This window comes from Cherax quadricarinatus, chromosome 11 (genome assembly GCF_038502225.1).
Source record: "Cherax quadricarinatus isolate ZL_2023a chromosome 11, ASM3850222v1, whole genome shotgun sequence".
Lineage (NCBI taxonomy): Eukaryota > Metazoa > Arthropoda > Malacostraca > Decapoda > Parastacidae > Cherax > Cherax quadricarinatus.
In genome coordinates this window covers 3,288,439-3,309,154 of record NC_091302.1, presented here as the reverse complement: position 1 = coordinate 3,309,154, position 20,716 = coordinate 3,288,439, and the positions used below count along the sequence as shown (strand labels likewise).

The 20,716-nt window shown below is 38.0% G+C and overlaps 1 protein-coding gene across 1 annotated transcript; it reads left to right on the top strand.

Annotated features, from left to right (window-relative positions):
* The first annotated feature begins 1,053 nt into the window (after positions 1-1,053).
* CD98hc (CD98 heavy chain) lies at positions 1,054-20,465 on the top strand. The gene is made up of 10 exons (XM_053775243.2): positions 1,054-1,273; positions 7,239-7,393; positions 7,604-7,767; positions 8,145-8,269; positions 8,503-8,661; positions 9,415-9,536; positions 14,704-14,815; positions 15,025-15,254; positions 16,050-16,193; positions 19,922-20,465. The coding sequence occupies exons 1-10, from the start codon at positions 1,172-1,174 to the stop codon at positions 20,004-20,006; spliced, it is 1,398 nt and encodes a 465-aa protein (XP_053631218.1). The 5' UTR covers positions 1,054-1,171; the 3' UTR covers positions 20,007-20,465.
* Positions 20,466-20,716: the final 251 nt, after the last annotated feature.

The window sequence follows — 20,716 nt, the reverse complement described above, 5'->3', positions numbered from 1 at the left end:
AAGCGCCAGTCTTCTTGCCTTTGCTCCAGACTCTCCTCCACCACGATGCTGTGAACACTAACTCCAAGGCCGAGGGACTGATTACCTCATCTTTTGTATATAGTTCTACTGTCTTCCTATTATGTCCTAGAATCTGTATTGATAAAGCCACTGGATGGCGAAACGTCTACTACAATAAAGATATCCAGATGTTGCACATGTGTCTTAACTTTCATCTAGTCAGGTCAGGTCACATTGACTTAAGGGACACAAGGACACAAGTGCAACTAATGTTCACAATAATGTCTTATCACTGATTTCATCATTGCTTAGTTAATCTTAAGTTAATTTTAAGCCAGTCCGTAATGCTATGCATGTAAGTGGCTTTGGCATGCTGCTCTTACCTGTATTTTTTGTACCTCTGTATGCTAAATTTCTAAATAAATAAATAAATAAATAAATAAATAAAACGTTTCGCTCTCCAGGAGCTTCATCAAGACGTTGATAAAGCTCCTGGAGAGCGAAACGTTGCCACAATAAAATGTCACATTAGTTGCACTTGTGTCCTTTTACTTTACATATTGTCGGTAATTCTACCAACTTTATTACAAGTCAATTTAAGAATATAAGAACATACGAAATAAGGAACACTGAGCAGGCCTACTGGCCCATGCGAGGCAGGTCCAAGTCTCCTACCGGCTCTACACATATGTTGCTATGTATGATAATCTATGTAACTGTATTTGTGTATACCTGAATAAACTTACTTAAACTTACTTAAGAAAGGAAGTGCACTGCGGCAGGCCTACTGGCCCATGCGAGGCAGGTCTCCTACCGGCTTAAGCCAATGCGCTAACCTAGTTAGGTCAAGTCACATTCACTTAAGGAGCACGTACTTACATACATTACAAACATACAGGACCAGGAGCTACGACTCGACCCCTGCAACCACAAACAGGAGAGTACCTCCATACTTACTAATATACATACAGTGCTGGAGAGGTGGCAGCAGTGTAGGAGTGAAGGAGAAGGAGGGAGGGAGAGAGGGAGGGAGAGAGGGAGAAGAGGAGGGAGGGACAGATTCCCTCAGAGTCAGTCAGTCAGCTACGCCACACTTGGCACGAAGCCACACAAGTATTATCCGGCTGATAAGATATTTTTAGCTTTGAGGTTGATCTGAGGGGCAGCCACCATGACTGAGGAGAAGAACAGTGTGAAGAACGGTGCAGCCAACACTGAAATGGCGCCCCAGGAGGACGGTACTAAGGTGCCTCTCACCAGTGATGGACCAGAGGTAACTAACACTACTACTCAGCCTCTTTATTGCCTATATTTAATGTTCATACTGGGTTTGATAGATTATTATGACTGAGGAATTGATGAAAACGGATAAAAGTTGGTGGAAGTGTGAAATAAGGTTAAATGTTGGGTTGTCACATTGTGGGATACAATATGGCCGACTGAAGGCCAAACCTATATAATTTATTATTGAAAATATCCATTATTACGTTGGATTTTCCAATATATATTGTTTTATATTTTGTTCACATATAATAAAAGTGATTAACACTAAAGATCCCGCTCACAGTGATGGGCCAGAGGTAACTAACAATCTCAAGTTTTTCATCATTATTTTATATATTTAATGTTATTGATCAGTGAAAAAATATTTTAGCCGAGGAATTAATAAAAGCAGTTAGATGATAGTTGCTGGAAGTGTAAAATATGGATAATTAGGAGATCACGTGATGTTAGATACAATATGGCTGACTCGAGGTTAAAGCTGTATAATTTATTCTTGTAAATACCCATTATTACCTTGTTTTCTTATATATGTTATTTTTGTGGTGTTCACATACAATAAAAGTAACTAACATAAAGGCCCCTCTCACCATGATGGTGCAGAAGTAACTAACATAAAGGCCCCTCTCACCATGATAAGATTTTCGTTCGGATTTTTAACCCCGGAGGGTTAGCCACCCAGGATAACCCAAGAAAGTCAGTGCGTCATCGAGGACTGTCTAACTTATTTCCATTGGTGCAGAAGTAACTAACATAAAGGCCCCTCTCACCATGATGGTTCAGAAGTAACTAACATAAAGGCCTTAAGAAATCGTAATGACACGATTGCAAATAAACCATACCCCCGGCCGGGATTGAACCCGCGGTCATAGAGTCTCAAAACTCCAGCCCGTCGCGTTAGCCACTAGACCAGGACACGATTGCAAATAAACCATACCCCCGGCCGGGATTGAACCCGCGGTCATAGAGTCTCAAAACTCCAGCCCGTCGCGTTAGCCACTAGACCAGCTAGCCACAATAAGATTCATCCAACTAGGTATATTTCTACACCATAGGAAAGTTAGCACAGGCACCTCTGTGACCACAAAGTATTTTATTGTGGCTAGCTGGTCTAGTGGCTAACGCGACGGGCTGGAGTTTTGAGACTCTGACCGCGGGTTCAATCCCGGCCGGGGGTATGGTTTATTTGCAATCGTGTCATTACGATTTCTTAAGTCATGTTGACGGCAGTGAAGGGACTTGAGCTAGAGTTCGTCACGGCCACGCTAGCTGGAGATTCGTCTGTAAAAACTTGCATTTGTGGTCACAGAGGTGCCTGTGCTAACTTTCCTATGGTGTAGAAATATACCTAGTTGGATGAATCTTATTGTGGCTAGCTGGTCTAGTGGCTAACGCGATGGGCTGGAGTTTTGAGACTCTATGACCGCGGGTTCAATCCCGGCCGGGGGTATGGTTTAACATAAAGGCCCCTCTCACCATGATGGTGCAGAAGTAACTAACATAAAGGCCCCTCTCACCATGATGGTGCAGAAGTAACTAACATAAAGGCCCCTCTCACCATGATGGTGCAGAAGTAACTAACATAAAGGCCCCTCTCACCATGATGGTGCAGAAGTAACTAACATAAAGGCCCCTCTCACCATGATGGTGCAGAAGTAACTAACATAAAGGCCCCTCTCACCATGATGGTGCAGAAGTAACTAACATAAAGGCCCCTCTCACCATGATGGTGCAGAAGTAACTAACATAAAGGCCCCTCTCACCATGATGGTCCAGAGGTAACTAACAGCTTAACCACATTTTTCCATCCTTTTTTTTTTACCTGTTTATTGTAGATGGCGAGTTTTATAGACTTTTTTAACCAGGGAGTTGGTAAAAATAACTTACATAATAGTTGCTGACTTTCGCTTGGCTGATTTCATAGGACTGAAAAATTACTTAGGTGGGCTGAACTGGAATGACCTGACTAGGGGTCAGGTAGGTGGTGATGGTTGCCGATATGATGCTTTCCAGGGCATAGTTCTAGCTGCTCAGTCAAATTATGTTCCAAATAGGGAAATCAGATCAAACAAAAATGATCCTAAATGGATGAACAATAGATTAAAATATCTGATTGGTCAAAAGAGAGGCATATATAGGCAAATCAAAAGAGGAGAGGGGCAATTAAGAAATCGATATATTCAGTTAAAGAGAGAAATAAAAAAGGGAATTAGAAAAGCAAATAGAGATTATGAGGTTAAAGTTGCAAGAGAATCGAAGACTAACCCAAAAGGATTCTTTCAGGTATACAGAAGTAAGATCAGGGACAAGATAGGCCCACTCAAAAGTTCCTCGGGTCAGCTCACTGACAGTGATAAGGAAATGTGTAGAATTTTTAACACATACTTCCTCTCAGTTTTTACACAGGAGGATACCAGCGATATTCCAGTAATGATAAATTATGTAGAACAGGACGATAATAAACTGTGCACTATTAGGGTCACAAGTGACATGGTCCTTAGGCAAATAGATAAATTAAAACCTAACAAATCCCCAGGCCCTGATGAACTGTATGCAAGGGTTCTAAAGGAATGTAAAGAGGAGCTTAGCACACCTTTGGCTAATCTTTTCAACATATCACTACAAACTGGCATGGTGCCAGATAAGTGGAAAATAGCAAATGTGATACCTATTTTCAAAACAGGTGACAGGTCCTTAGCTTCGAACTATAGACCAATAAGCCTAACCTCCATAGTGGGAAAATTTATGGAATCAATAATTGCCGAGGCAGTTCGTAGCCACCTTGAAAAGCATAAATTAATCAACGAATCTCGGCATGGTTTTACAAAGGGGCGTTCCTGCCTTACGAATTTATTAACTTTTTTCACTAAGGTATTTGAGGAGGTAGATCATGGTAATGAATATGATATTGTGTATATGGACTTCAGTAAGGCTTTTGACAGGGTCCCACATCAGAGACTATTGAGGAAAATTAAAGCACATGGAATAGGAGGAGAAATTTTTTCCTGGATAGAGGCATGGTTGACAAATAGGCAGCAGAGAGTTTGCATAAATGGGGAGAAATCAGAGTGGGGAAGCGTCACGAGCGGTGTTCCACAGGGGTCAGTGTTGGGCCCCCTGCTGTTCACAATCTACATAAACGACATAGATGAGGGCATAAAGAGCGACATCGGCAAGTTTGCCGATGACACCAAAATAGGCCGTCGAATTCATTCTGACGAGGACATTCGAGCACTCCAGGAAGATTTGAATAGACTGATGCAGTGGTCGGAGAAGTGGCAGATGCAGTTTAATATAGACAAATGCAAAGTTCTAAATGTTGGACAGGACAATAACCATGCCACATATAAACTAAATAATGTAGATCTTAATATTACGGATTGCGAAAAAGATTTAGGAGTTCTGGTTAGCAGTAATCTGAAACCAAGACAACAGTGCATAAGTGTTCGCAATAAAGCTAATAGAATCCTTGGCTTCATATCAAGAAGCATAAATAATAGGAGTCCTCAGGTTGTTCTTCAACTCTATACATCCTTGGTTAGGCCTCATTTAGATTATGCTGCACAGTTTTGGTCACCGTATTACAGAATGGATATAAATTCTCTGGAAAATGTACAAAGGAGGATGACAAAGATGATCCCATGTATCAGAAACCTTCCCTATGAGGATAGACTAAGGGCCCTGAAACTGCACTCTCTAGAAAGACGTAGAATTAGGGGGGATATGATTGAGGTTTATAAGTGGAAGACAGGAATAAATAAAGGGGATGTAAATAGTGTGCTGAAAATATCTAGCCTAGACAGGACTCGCAGCAATGGTTTTAAGTTGGAAAAATTCAGATTCAGGAGGGATATAGGAAAGTACTGGTTTGGTAATAGAGTTGTGGATGAGTGGAACAAACTCCCAAGTACCGTTATAGAGGCCAGAACGTTGTGTAGCTTTAAAAATAGGTTGGATAAATACATGAGTAGATGTGGGTGGGTGTGAGTTGGACCTGATAGCTTGTGCTAACAGGTCGGTTGCCGTGTTCCTCCCTTAAGTCAATGTGACCTGACCTGACTAGGTTGGGTGCATTGGCTTAAGCCGGTAGGGACTTGGACCTGCCTCGCATGGGCCAGTAGGCCTTCTGCAGTGTTCCTTCGTTCTTATGTTCTTATGTTCTTAAATGTGAAATAAGTGTTGGTAAGCCACGTGATGGATATAGCACTGACTGAAGGCTACAGTTATATAATTTATTCTTAAAAATATCCAATATTATGTTGATTTTCTTATAAATGTTTTGTGGTGCGCATGTACAATAAACATAACAAACATAAACTCATTTGAAATAACCTAATATATCTTCACCTTACTCCTCCAGTGGTAGATATTGGACCGGCACAACCTTTCTTTACATTAAATTAGGTTTATTTTGGTACAGGTACAGTTATACAAATTCAGGTGACTGTAATATATATACATATATGATAATGTGTGTAAATTGCCCAATATAACTCCCAAAAAAGTCTGATATGCTGCATGCCCCACAAAATATTATTGTTGCTAATAATCAGAATAACGATATCCAGAAGAAAAAATTGTGGTGGGGTGTAGGTAGCAAACTTATATTGTGAAAAAAAATAGTTTGTTATTTCTTAAAAGGACCTAATATCCATATTTGCAATAATTCTTAAACTTTTTTAATTTTAACTAAAAGTTTGAAAATTAAAGTGAACTGAGGCCAGCATTAAGGTAACTGGAGCGGGTACAGTGTCTTTATGACCCATTAGGGTTTAGAGATTACTTGTGCATATGATACAGTACTAGTAAGTAAGTTTATTCAGGTATAGGTACACATTAATACAGTTATATAAATTATCATGCATAGAAGCACAAGTGTAGATTACTTTGGATAACCCAAAAAGTCAAAATGACTTATACTGGCTCCCAATGGAAATAAGTGCATAAGAATGGAGAAACACTGCATTAGGTCTACTGGCCCATCATACTTATAACACAGGAAACACACCTACTGTGGAAATTATTTATCAACATCTTGGCCAAAACTCAATAATAATAGATGCACAGAACAGTGAACTACACACTACTACCTGTTTTTCATTAGACCCAAATTCTGCCTGTTAAATTATTCCTGTAGCTCTTCAATTCATGTATGAATAGGGAGAATTTTTTTTTTTTACTCTATGTGGGAGATGGGGCCTCTAAACAAGCAAGGCTGGTTAATCATCTATTGAACTGGCATTGGGAATACCCCAAGTATGATAATCAATATGATTAAGCAAAGAGGTTGTTAAAGCCTTGCATGAGAAACGTATTCTCAACCTTATGACCTCAGTTTTGTTTCCTGCCTTGTATTTGTAGATACAGAATATAAGGCCAATACGTACAGTGGTATCTCGAGTTTTGAACAGCTTCCAACTTGAATAATTATGGAAGTGTATTTTTGTAAGTGCGTTTGTAAGTGTATTTTTGGGGGTCTGAAGCGGACTAATCTAATTCACATTATTCCTTATGGAAACAAATTCATTTGGTAACGGCACTCGAACAGCCTTCTGGAACGAATTATGGTTGAAACTCGAGGTACCACTGTATTATCCATATATTCTGTATCTAAAAATACAAGACAGGAAATAATATAATATTCAATTCTATCGTTATAATGAAGCTTCCGTGACAAATTTTCATATATCATTTGGTAAGGCTTTATTTAGTTTAAGCATTTCAGGTCTAGTTTTGGTATTATAGGATGGACATAAATGTACTAGAAAACCTGGAGAAGAATGGTGGAAGTTAATTCAACTGTTGGAAACCTTTTCTGAGAAGATAGGCTGAAGGCACTGAATTTCCATTATGAAGAGGTGACTAGGGGAGGGGGGTATATGATTGAATTGTACAAATGGAAAATTGGGATAAAGGGGATATAAATAAGAGGTTAATAATTTGTTTCTTACCAACAGGTAAAGTTTACATCCAATGATCCACCAAATGGAGATGCCAAGATTGACATTCCACTGGCTCCAACCTTTAGTGGACTTACGAAAGAAGAGTTGATGAAGTACAGCAATGATCCGTTTTGGGTCCGTCTTCGTTGGGCTTTGTTCATTGTATTTTGGTGAGTGTATTTGTTATTAGAAGTTTAACATTTAATAAATAAAAAATATGATACTATTTGTCTTGGGGTAAAAATTGTACTTTATCTACTTGGTATACCTGGATTATACCTGGAGGGGGTTTCAGGGGTCAACACCCCTGCAGCCCAGTTTGTGACCAGGCCTCGCGGTGGATCAGGTATGCCTTAAACAGCCATTTTATTTTTTGTTAGGTTGGGCTGGGTTGCAATGCTGGTGCTGGCCATTGTGATCATCATTCAAGCTCCTCGCTGTGCACCAAAGGAGACCCTAGATTGGATTCAGGAGTCGGCCATGATTCAGTACGACGTGAACAACCCCATTGATGCCGACATGTCTTCTGATGCAACTCCTGACGGTAAGTGTTTCTAAGTTTGGTCATCATGTTTAATTTGCCAATTTTTGGTTTAAGAAGATTATTATTATTATAATAAAAAAGAAGCACTAATGGTTTGGGAAAAAAGTGACTCAAAATTTAGTTTCTGCTATGGATTTAACAGTCATTGATAATTATTGTTAGGTAGAAGGGCACAAGTGAAACTAACGTGACATTTTATTGTAGCAATGTTTCACTTTCCCGGAGTTTTGTCAAGTTGTTATGGCTTGACAAAGTTCCTGGAGAGCAAAATGTTGCCACAAGAAAACGTCACATTAGTTGCATGTGTGTCCACTTACCTAACATTTTGTTGGTAATTCTACCATTACCACTAATTAATTTTTGTAACATATTTACAGACCTAGTGAAGATTGCAGAAGATCTGGGTATTACAACAGTGTACATAAAAGATCTGATCAGTCCCTTGAACTTTGAAAATATCAATCCGTTGTATAACAAGTCAGATGTCATGGCCATTCTTGAAGTAAGTACTTTGGTATTGTACTGGAATCATTGTATACCAATCATGGACACAGTTTCTGGAGAGCAAAACATTGCCATAACAATATATAGCATTAGTTTCATCTGTGTCCATTTATGTAACATTTTGTTGGTAATTCTAAAATATTGCCCTGTTCTAATGACACTTTTTAATTGACCTTGAAAATTCATGGGCCTTTTAAAGTTCAAATAGTGCACCTTATTATTTTTTAACAGGCAGCAAAGACACATGGTCTTCGTGTTGTGACTGACTCAGTGCCAGATGAGGTGGCACCAGACAACAACTGGTACAAGAACCCTAATATGAGTGACTATTTCAAGCACAAATCTAGGAAATTAGACTTTAGCAACTCTGATCTTCTGGAGAAACTGACTGTAAGTGTGTGCTGCTTGGCAGAGTTCACAATAATTGAGCAATTAAACTTTGCAATTTCTTTGTGGTGGCATGATAACTAAAGCATTCATTGCAGTCAAATTTCTATGTTTACCTTGAGTCAATTTTAGTTGCATTCAAATACTTTTCAGACTCAAATTAAGGTGGTAAATAAATAATAGAGTAAGTGATGGTGAATTTTTTTTTTTCGCCCTGCTTCAGTGGGAGACGGCTGATGTAATAATATAAAAAAAAGGGGGGGTAATAATTTTTATAGTTTTATATTTTACATTTTCTGGGTGTTCAGTGTTTGTTGATTCAATTTGATTTACTTCTAAAATGAATTCAGGACCTAAGTGAATTTCCCACTCCTACACTCAGTAACTCAGTAGGAGCGGTATGGATCATAGTTGCCTTATAGACACTTACAGACAGTGGAAATTTTACCTCATTTGTATATGTTAACTCTTTAGAAAGGATTCTGTAATAATGATAATGTAAACAGTAATGTATTGTTTTGAGGAAGACAAATATTTAACTGGTATTGTAAATATACTGCTTGTATGGGCATTTGTATAGTAATATCCTGTGGCCAACTTTTTCTCTTAAGTTTTGAGGATTGTCATATTCTATAAAGCTAATTGGCATTTAATTCAGACAGCTCATGTTGGGAACAAGTGAGGAATTTTCTAAAATGTAGATTACAGTGTATGTAGGGAATGTGATTATATGCTGAATTGTCTCTCTCCAAACAGGACTTGTTTAGTGGTATCTGGAAGGAGAGAGGGATCGGAGGATTTTTGGTGGACAATGCAAATACAGAAGAATTGGTCAATGCCAGTAAAATTCTGAATGATGCTTTGGAGCCAGCTGATGGGTGAGATGATTTAGTGTTTACACTTTATGATTAATTACTAAATGTGAAAAGAAAACCTATCGTTTCTTCTTTTTCAGTTCGCCTTGCCTCAGTGGGAGATGGCTACTGTATTGAAAACACTCTGATTATTAGTTTGTCATAATTATAAACAGCTATTGGAGGATAGATGGGCTAATGAGAGCATAGGCAATGGGGTCGAAGAGGTATGGGGTAGGTTTAAAAATGTAGTGTTAGTGTTCAGCAGAAGTTTGTGGTTACAGGAAAGTGGGTGCGGGAGGGAAGAGGAGCGATTGGTGGAATGATGATGTAAAGAGAGTAGTAAGGGAGAAAAAGTTAGCATATGAGAAGTTTTTACAAAGTAGAAGTGATGCAAGGAGGGAAGAGTATATGGAGAAAAAGAGAGAGGTTAAGAGAGTGGTGAAGCAATGTAAAAAGAGAGCAAATGAGAGTGGGTGAGATGTTATCAACAAATTTTGTTGAAAATAAGAAAAAGTTTTGGAGTGAGATTAACAAGTTAAGAAAGCCTAGAGAACAAATGGATTTGTCAGTTAAAAATAGGAGAGGAGAGTTATTAAATGGAGAGTTAGAGGTATTGGGAAGATGGAGGGAATATTTTGAGGAATTGTTAAATGTTGATGAAGATAGGGAAGCTGTGATTTCGTGTATAGGACAAGGAGTAATAACATCTTGTAGGAGTGAGGAAGAGCCAGTTGTGAGTGTGGGGGAAGTTCGTGAGGCAGTAGGTAAAATGAAAGGGGTAAGGCAGCCGGGATTGATGGGATAAAGATAGAAATGTTAAAAGCAGGTGGGGATATAGTTTTGGAGTGGTTGGTGCAATTATTTAATAAATGTATGGAAGAGGGTAAGGTACCTAGGGATTGGCAGAGAGCATGCATAGTTCCTTTGTATAAAGGCAACGGGGATAAAAGAGAGTGCAAAAATTATAGGGGGATAAGTCTGCTGAGTATACCTGGTAAAGTGTATGGTAGTTATTATTGAAAGAATTAAGAGTAAGATGGAGAATAGGATAGCAGATGAACAAGGAGGCTTTAGGAAAAGTAGGGGGTGTGTGGACCAGGTGTTTACAGTGAAACATATAAGTGAACAGTATTTAGATAAGGCTAAAGAGGTCTTTGTGGCATTTATGGATTTGGAAAAGGCGTATGACAGGGTGGATAGGGGGGCAATGTGGCAGATGTTGCAAGTGTATGGTGTAGGAGGTAGGTTACTGAAAGCAGTGAAGAGTTTTTACGAGGATAGTGAGGCTGAAGTTAGAGTATGTAGGAAAGAGGGAAATTATTTCCCAGTAAAAGTAGGCCTTAGACAAGGATGTGTGATGTCACCGTGGTTGTTTAATATATTTATAGATGGGGGTTGTAAGAGAAGTAAATGCGAGGGTCTTGGCAAGAGGCGTGGAGTTAAAAGATAAAGAATCACACACAAAGTGGGAGTTGTCACAGCTGCTCTTTGTTGATGACACTGTGCTCTTGGGAGATTCTGAAGAGAAGTTGCAGAGATTGGTGGATGAATTTGGTAGGGTGTGCAAAAGAAGAAAATTAAAGGTGAATACAATAAAGAGTAAGGTTATGAGGATAACAAAAAGATTAGGTGATGAAAGATTGAATATCAGATTGGAGGGAGAGAGTATGGAGGAGGTGAATGTATTCAGATATTTGGGAGTGGACGTGTCAGCGGATGGGTCTATGAAAGATGAGGTGAATCATAGAATTGATGAGGGGAAAAGAGTGAGTGGTGCACTTAGGAGTCTGTGGAGACAAAGAACTTTGTCCTTGGAGGCATAGAGGGGAATGTATGAGAGTATAGTTTTACCAACGCTCTTATATGGGTGTGAAGCATGGGTGATGAATGTTGCAGCGAGGAGAAGGCTGGAGGCAGTGGAGATGTCATGTCTGAGGGCAATGTGTGGTGTGAATATAATGCAGAGAATTCGTAGTTTGGAAGTTAGGAGGAGGTGCGGGATTACCAAAACTGTTGTCCAGAGGGCTGAGGAAGGGTTGTTGAGGTGGTTCGGACATGTAGAGAGAATGGAGCGAAACAGAATGACTTCAAGAGTGTATCAGTCTGTAGTGGAAGGAAGGCGGGGTAGGGGTCGGCCTAGGAAAGGTTGGAGAGAGGGGGTAAAGGAGGTTTTGTGTGCGAGGGGTTTGGACTTCCAGCAGGCATGCGTGAGCGTGTTTGATAGGAGTGAATGGAGACAAATGGTTTTTAATACTTGACGTGCTGTTGGAGTGTGAGCAAAGTAACATTTATGAAGGGGTTCAGGGAAACCGGCAGGCCGGACTTGAGTCCTGGAGATGGGAAGTACAGTGCCTGCACTCTGAAGGAGGGGTGTTAATGTTGCAGTTTAAAAACTGTAGTGTAAAGCACCCTTCTGGCAAGACAGTGATGGAGTAAATGATGGTGAAAGTTTTTCTTTTTCGGGCCACCCTGCCTTGGTGGGAATCGGCCAGTGTGATAAAAAAAAAAAAAAAATTAATCAGTACCCAGAATACTCTTTGACTTGCAATTTCTGGACAGTAACATTACGATGGTATGTTAATGAGTATCTCAAGAATTGGGGAATCAGAAACAGTATGGTGAAATTAGTGTATTTAACCCTTTCATGGTTGGCGTTGTACTAATACGGCTTGCACACCAGGGTTGGTGCCGTACTAGTTCGTATAAATTCTAGCACCTTCAAATCTAGCGAGAGAAAGTTGGTAGGCCTACATATGAAAAAATGGGTCTGTGTGGTCAGTGTGTGCAGTATAACAAAAATCCTGCAGCACACAGTGCATAATGAGAAAAAAAAAAACTCCGACCATGTTTTTGGTTTAAAACAGCGACTTTGCACTGTATTTTTATATGCTATTTATGGTTGTACATGTATTCTAGTTTTCCTGGTCTCATTTTATAGAATGGGAAACATATTATGGAAATTGAGATGATTTTAATTGGTTTCATAATGAAAAGTACCTTGAAATTGTGCTCAAAGCAGCAGAAATGTTCGATTTTTGCCAAAGTTCAAAGGTAAACAAATCGTGCCAAGCGTTCAATACAGGTCAACTAGTGAGTCTAATATTCTTTCACAAGTGCGCTGATATTATTTATACCATTTTTACACCATTTCTACACGAATGCAGTAGTCTGCATAACATAAATCTTCTATTTTTTGTGAGAATAAAAATTCAAAGTGGAAAGCAAAAGAAATGTAACAGAGGCCTGGGGACATGAGTAATGAACAGAGGAAATGTTATTTTAGTGCCAGGAATGTCTGTCTTGTTTATTCTGGACCCTATTTGGAAATTGACATCTTTTGAAATTTGTGAAATTGGCAAAATTGCCAATTTCTGATCATGTTATTGGATAGTTGAAAGCAGTAAATGGGTGGTTTCTTGTACTCATTCGATAGAAAACATAGAGTTCTAGCGAAATAGGTATGATTTTTGCCGACTGGTACATTGGAATTGGCCGTAAATAGGGCTCAAAGTGGGCGAAATCGCTGATGCATAAACATCGAGACCGCTACCTTTGCAAGAGCATAATTTCGTAAGTTTTTCATCAAATTTCATACTTTTGGTGTCCTTATGATCGGGAAAAGATTCTCTATCATTTCATAAGAAAAAATAATTTTTTTTTTTTTTTTAAATTTCCGACCCTGAGAACAAGTTTAGGAGAGGGCCTGCCAACCCTGAAAGGGTTAAGAGATAAATAATTCTTGGCTGAATTACTGCACATTTCAGCTATGAAAATTAAATCTGATATATTTGAGAATTATGTTTTACTGTTAACTGACTGTCTGTTGACAATTTGTAATAAATTGGATGGTCAGGAGCATTTTGGAAAATAAAATTAAGTAAAACTTTTATATAAAAGAATTGTATGATATTATATCAGATATTTGCCATAATGAATGATAGTGTGAATGATGGTGAAAGTGTTTCTTTTTTGGGTCACCCTACCTTGATGGGAGATGGCTACTTGTTTAAAAAAAAAAAAAACTAACTTCTCATGGTACTACAAAGCAGAAATACTGCTCAGTCTGCTCTATTTACATCAACTGATTTGGAAGCAAAGGAGACAGAATGCTAGTTACGGAACAGTCCATTTTTCTGCTGATGTCATTGCAAAACAGTATCTGTTCTTCGCAATTGCCATTACTGGCCACACTTGTCCACATTAGTCCTTCAAATTGAGGGTATATTATACACTTTTCTCATAAAATATAGAATGACTTTGAGAGTGTATAAATCTGTAGTGGAGAGGCGGTGGTGTAGGGGTTAGCCTAGGAAAAGTTGGAGGGAGGGGGTAAAGGAGGTTTGGTGTGCGATGGGGCTTGGACTTCCAGCAAGCATGCGTGAGCGTATTTGATAGGAGTAAATGGAGACAAGTGGTTTTTAGGACTTGACGTGCTGTTGGAGTGTGAGCAAGGTAACATTTATGAAGGGATTCAGGGAAACTGGCAGGCCAAACTTGAGTCCTGGAGATGGGAAGTACAGTGTCTGCACTCTGAAGGAGGGTTGTTAATGTTGCAGTTTTATAACAGTAGTGTAAGCACGCCTCTGGCAAGACAGTGATGGAGTGAATGACGATGAAAGTTTTTCTTTTTCGGGCCACCCTGCCTTCGTGGGAAACGGCAAATGTGTTAATAAAATAATAAAAATCTATTTTCAAACCTTTCTAATCATAATTCTTACAATGTTAAGAGGATAGATAGAATAAGCTGTTATTAAAGTTATGGAGAGTTGTGGTAGTAAGTTCAGCTGGATTAGTGCAGTTCATGGTCTCCAGGTCTTAATAAGCAAATAGACAACAATAATGAAATATACTCAAAATTTGAAGGTAAGAGGAGGACTGGTCAAGATGGGTAGATGATGCTGAGTGTGTTGCTGGTTAAGTGATTCTGAGAATTATCTTCATAATGGGGGGGTGAAGCATCCATCAAGAAGACTGGCAACAGTGTCAAACAATGGAATGGTTAACATTTTATTTACAATGCATGCTGATTTTCCTTTTAATAATTTTATTCAGTATCTTAAAAAATTCTGAGGCTGCTTGGTTGTTACATTGTTCAAATTTAAACCTTTCCCAGAGAAGTGAGCCATACTTATTTATGCTAGATCTGTCATGATGATTGTTTATAATTTAGTATTTATATCTCTTGCAGTGCTGTTGCTTATGGGGTTGCAGACATGGAGAATGAACTGGTAGCAGGCTTTAATGCCACGAAGTTCCGCAGCTTTCTTGATGATCACATTAATGACTGGTCTTATTATAGGGTAAGAGTTTCTTTTTTGGATCACCCTACCTCGGTGAGAGATAGCCAGTGTGTTAAAATATGTATTTTTCATAATTAACCTCATGAAAATTGCTATTTTTTAATGAAATAAAGCTTATGAATATGAACTCAACCACTGTAACAATTTATTGCCAGTGTCAGGACTAGTGTGCTTATCTGATTGTCTGCTTTTTACTTCCTGCTTTACAGTTCAATCCCAAGCTGGCTGAAGGGCACATTCCTGTTAATGTGGTGCGTTTGGTGACTCTCTCGCTGTTCATGGTACCTGGAACACCAATCCTTGATGGTTTTGATAAATCTTATTTTGACAGCCAGAAGGAATTTATCAAGTCACTCTCCGAATTAAGAGAGAAGGAATCTGTGAAAGTGGGCAACTTGACGTTTGCGGAATCGAATGAGAGTGTTATAGCATATGCCAGGTGAGTTTTACATGTATTTACTTTCTTCTTTCAGCTATCAATTATGTCAGATTTGCTTCAAACTTGCTTATGCTTGTATGTATGTTTTATTTTGTATTATTAATTTCCTTGAACAAAATGAATTGTTAATGTGCAAGAACTTCATTGGTAATATAATAAAATAGACATGTAATGCTAAATAGTGGTCATTATATGCATTTGTGGGCAGGATAGACACAAAGTTGACCTAGCCATATATATTTTACAGTACTAAACATCATTTTTCTCTTGTAAATTCTCCTGAAACTTTGGTCATCTGATATAGCATTAGCAGCAAGGTATTTTCTGTTTTTCACAGATTCATAAGTTGTCCATATGGATATAAGGCAGTTGGTGGTGCTGATACTTTGAAAAGAGCAAATGGCAATGTTTAAGTTAATATTGTCTTTTTCTATTTTCTTTGTGCATTAGTACATCAATAATTGATTAAAGGAGTCAGTGTTTGGAATGGTTTTCAGTGGTACAAAATAATGTTGGTAATGTTGTAACAAAATGTTTTAGGGAATTAGGTTTGTTTATAAAATTGTGATTTCATGCAGTGACATTTAATACGATGTTATCTAATGTATTCTTTTTCTTATTTTTTTGCTGTCAGGATGCCGTAAGTTATAATCATAATGATTATTTAAATGCTTTTAATCAGTTGTGTAGTTTTGTACAGGAGTTCTTGTTGCATATATGTGTGTCCTTCCTGTAATCATTAGGTAGATGCTTCCCAATAATGGTATACTATATTGTAACTTAATAATTTTTCAGAGTGATAAAGGGCACTCCTGGTTATGCGGTAGCTGTCAACCTGAGTCCTGTCAGTAATGTGACAGTTGACTTTACTGCAATAGAAGGGGTGTCTGGAAAAGGAGACAATTCTTTGAGATCAACTTCTGATGTGCCTGTTAGCAAGTAAGTACAGTAGGTTCCCAGCACTTAGGTTAAGGCCTTTCAAAAACAAAATAGTTAATTGATATACGGAACCTATTCTTTATAAACATCCACATTATAATTGGGGATGCATTCCCAAGGACTTGAGTTGTGAAGATGGGAAGTACAGTTCCTGCACTCTGAAGGAGGGGTGGGGATATATATACAGTAGGGCCCTGCTTTTCGGCTTTCCGCTAATATAGTGATCTCAAATTATGACCAAAACTTTCTATACGGCAAGCAATCTTTGAAATACGGCGCATGCCACCCGGTTTGTTTACATTCTCCATGAGCACATCTCTCTATTAAGTAATAATAATCACTCTTGGGCACATTAAATGTTTAATTTTACGTCAATATGGATTTTTTCATTAATCCATCTATGATATTTTCTTCAAAATTATATAAGAAACACGTTACATAGCATATAAACATGCTGTTTATATGCTATGGAGGTGTGGTTGCCGGGCAGAGGGAAAACATTACGTAATACTAATAATAATCACTCTTGGGCACATTAAGTGTCTTATTTTACGTTAATATAGACATTTTCATTAGTCCATCTATGATATTTTTTTCAAAATTATATAAGAAACATGTTACATAGCATATAAACAGCATGTTTATATGCTATGGAGGTGTGGTTGCTGGGTGGAGGGAAAACATTTTGTAATACTAATAATAATCACTTTGGCACATTAAATGTCTTATTTTTCATTAATATAAACATTTTCATTAAGCCATCTATGGTTTTTCTTCAGAATTATATAAAAAACACGTTACATAGCATATAAACATTAAATGTTTATGCTGTGTTATGGAGGTGTGGTAGCCGGGCAGAGGGAAAATATTACGTCACTCCCCTTAATACATAACGCTTTTGTTTACAATTCTCGGAATGAATTATTCATTACTTCTCCCTTTGTTTATGATGGCATCTAAAGGTAGTTGTTAGAAACAATTAAACTCGGTGAACATGGTATGTCGATGGTAATAATATGGCTCTGGGCCATGTTAAGTATCGTGTAGCTATGTAGATAGGTGTAGGTATGTAGCCCAGGCGGACTACATACCTACATTATTATTATAGCTGATAATTATACGTATGTGTACCTGTACATAAGTATGCCTTCACTCAGGGTGTCATTTCTTCTAAAAATGGTGTTACATGAGAGTGGCAGTGTTTCTCTTTATTTATTCTACTGTATCAACATGGAGACAACTTGTACACAATGTAAAGTGACAAAAACCAGACATGTTCGTCTGGTTTGTTTACGTGTAGGTAGGGTGGGGAGGGCTGCCCTGGCTGGATACCATACTTCCCAAACCTGACTTCCTACAAATAAAACTCACCTCTCACCCTACGTTAAGATTACAAATATTTTAAGGTAATTAATGAATGTACTGTATATGTATTTTATCGCTCTGAGGAGCTTTAATTAAATGTAATATATTACGTGCGGGTGGGGTGGGCTGACCTGGCTGGCTACCATACCTCCCAAACCTGTCTTCCTACGAATTAAACTCATCTCTCACCCTACATTAAGATTACAGATATTTTAAGGTAAGTAATGGGTGTACTGTGTGTGTATTTTACTTTTTATTGTTTTTAACCCTTTGAGGGTCGACAGGCCCTCTCCGAAACTCGTTCTCAGGGTCGGCCAAATTTAAAAAAAAAAAAAAAAATTATTTTCTCTTATGAAAAGATAGAGAATCTTTTCCCGATCATAACGACACCAAAAGTTTGAAATTTGATAGAAAACTTACGGAATTATGCTCTCGCAAAGTTAGCGGTCTCAGCGATGTTTACGGATCGGCGATTTTGCCCACTTTGAGCCCCATTTTCGACCAATTTCACTGTACTAGTCGACAAAAAACATGAATATTTCGCTAGATCTCCATTTTTTCTATCGAATGGGTGCAAGAAACCACCCATTTATAAATTTAACTATCCAGTACAGTGGTCAGAATTTAGCAATTTTGCCAATTTCACACAAATTTCAAAAGATGCCAATTTCGGAATAGGGTCCAGAATAAACAAGAAAGACATTCCTGGCACTAAAATGACATTTCCTCTAGTCATTAGTCACGTCTCAAGGCCCCTCTTATATTCTTTTGCTTTCCACTTTGAATTTTTATTCTCACAAAAAATATAAGATTTACTGTTATGCAGACTACTGCATTAGTGTAAAAAATGGTATAAATATTATTGGTGCACTTGTGAAAGAATATTAGACTCACCAGTTGACGTGTATTGCACGCTTGGCACGATTTGTTTACTTTTGAAGTTTGGTAAAAATCGAACATTTCTGCTACTTTGAGCTCAATTTCAAGGCACCTTTCATTGTAAAACCAGTCAAAATCATCTCAATTTCAGTAATATGTCTTCCATTCTATAAAATGAGACCAAGAAAACTAGAATACAACAATAAATACCATACGAAAATACACTACAAAGTAGCTGATTTATTAAAAAAAAATGGAAAAAGTTTTTTTTTTCTCATTATGCACCGTTTGCTGCAGGATTTTTTTTAGACTGTGCACACTGACCACATAGACCCATTCTTTCATATGAAGGCCTACCAGCTTTCTCCCACTAGATTTGAGGTCGCTAGAATTTATGAGTACTAGTACGTCAAAAACCCCTACGCGTAAGACGTACTAGTACGACGAAAACCCTCAAAGGGTTAATGCCTAGTTCTATTGCTAATGTAATATATGTTAGTGTAAACTTGTTACCTGGTATTTATATGCATTTATAAGGGGAAAAATTGGCATTCTGCTTTCCGGTAGTAGCCTGGAACCTAACCTGCCGTATAAGTGGGGCCCTAATGTATCCAGTTTTGAATTGTAGTATATTGGCATGCCTCTGGCAAGAAGTAATGCTGAAAATGTTTCTTCTTTTTGGGTCACCCTACCTTGGTGGGATATGGCCAGGGTGTTAAAAAAATTCTTTTTTCCTCCCCCACACTCTTCTCAGTTCCTCACACTGTACTATGCCCCCGACTTCATGATATATAATGCTTCCCATACCACTCACTGTGCTTAATGTCCCATGCCCCATACCATGAACTCCATGCTTTTTCCTTGCCACATTTACAATGAGTATAATGTGACTGGATGGGCAAGGTGGAAATTTGTGTGTACCCAGGTTGGGAGGGAGGATAGTGGAGTATTACCCAGACCCTCATCCTCCCTCCAAAAGAAAAATCATATCAATTGCTCTTTGCCAACACACGAATAACAAAGACATAAACAAAATGGCAGTACATTTTGTGAAAAACTAGAAGGGAAGAAAACATAAATTATCCTTTAATAAATTGTTCAGCATCTTACCTCCAGCAAGCAAGGCTAAGCTCTCCGAACATACATAAAAGGAACATATGCAAAATATGAAAGCATTTAGTGAAAAGAAAATAGCTGTGCAACTTATTTTTTGTTTTTAATATTTGCATTGATCATAACTGCAGAACATTGTTAGTCAGGGATTTAGTGTATTGTCAAGTAGAATTACAGTATTATGAAGTAATCTCTTATGACTCACGAAATCGTAATGACACGATTGCAAACAAACCACAGTACGGGTGAGGATTGAACTTGCCCAGTGGCTATGCATCAGACTGTAGTTTTACGACTCACTCACTACAAGTTCAATCCCCATCTGTACCATGGTAAGTAATCCTCTAACTCTCATATTTTTTTCTTTTCAGCCACGATCTTGGGCGGTCAGACATGTCTGCGGTGTTCTTAGAACCACTGGAGGGCATAGTCATACAGTTTGTTCCAAACCTCTAGAAGACAGCAGATTTGCAACTAGTTTAATATTTGGTCTTAGACTGCAACATTAAAGAACATAGATTTGTTTGGCTTTTAACTGCAACAAACAAACACATAATACTTTTTAACTGCAACAAACAAACACATAATACTGATGTATTCAGATGCTCAGGATATTATTCCTCTGCAGACAACCATTACAAGCTGACTTAACCCACAGGAAACTGATTAAGCAAATAGGTTTTAATTTGAGTATGTAAACTTGATATTTTAAAATGACATCAAAGCTGTATACATCAGATTTGTTAGTTTTATGTATTAGGACATTGCTTTATGCAACAGTTCTCGATAAATTTTTTTTAATGTGATTTTACCTTATAGTAATACAAGTTATACATCTGTAAGGAAAATGCGCTTAAAAGATTTTAAAAGAGTTTGGCAGCTTGTGTTGTCATGAAATAAAAGATAGAGAAATAATTTGTTTCCTTATAAGAGTACCATAACCTTGGTTGACGTGGTAGTTACTTGTACAGGATTAGATAACATAGCCTTATCATATATTAAGTGAGCAATAGAGCTAGGTCAAAACAATGCATATACAGTGCATACATTACCTTAAAATATTTTCATCCTTAGCTTATAGTAAGTGGTGAATATATTTATTGTAGGAAGTCTGAAAAATGAAGAATGGGTATAATTGAAAACTGCTTCATTAGCGAAACGCCATA

Coding starts and splice junctions, on each gene's coding strand:
- CD98hc (XM_053775243.2), top strand. CDS start 1,172: ATGACTGAGGAGAAGAACAGTGTGAAGAACGGTGCAGCCAACACTGAA. Junction 9,537..14,703: donor GCTTTGGAGCCAGCTGATGG/GTGAGATGATTT, acceptor TATCTCTTGCAG/TGCTGTTGCTTATGGGGTTG. Junction 16,194..19,921: donor TCTGATGTGCCTGTTAGCAA/GTAAGTACAGTA, acceptor TTTTCTTTTCAG/CCACGATCTTGGGCGGTCAG.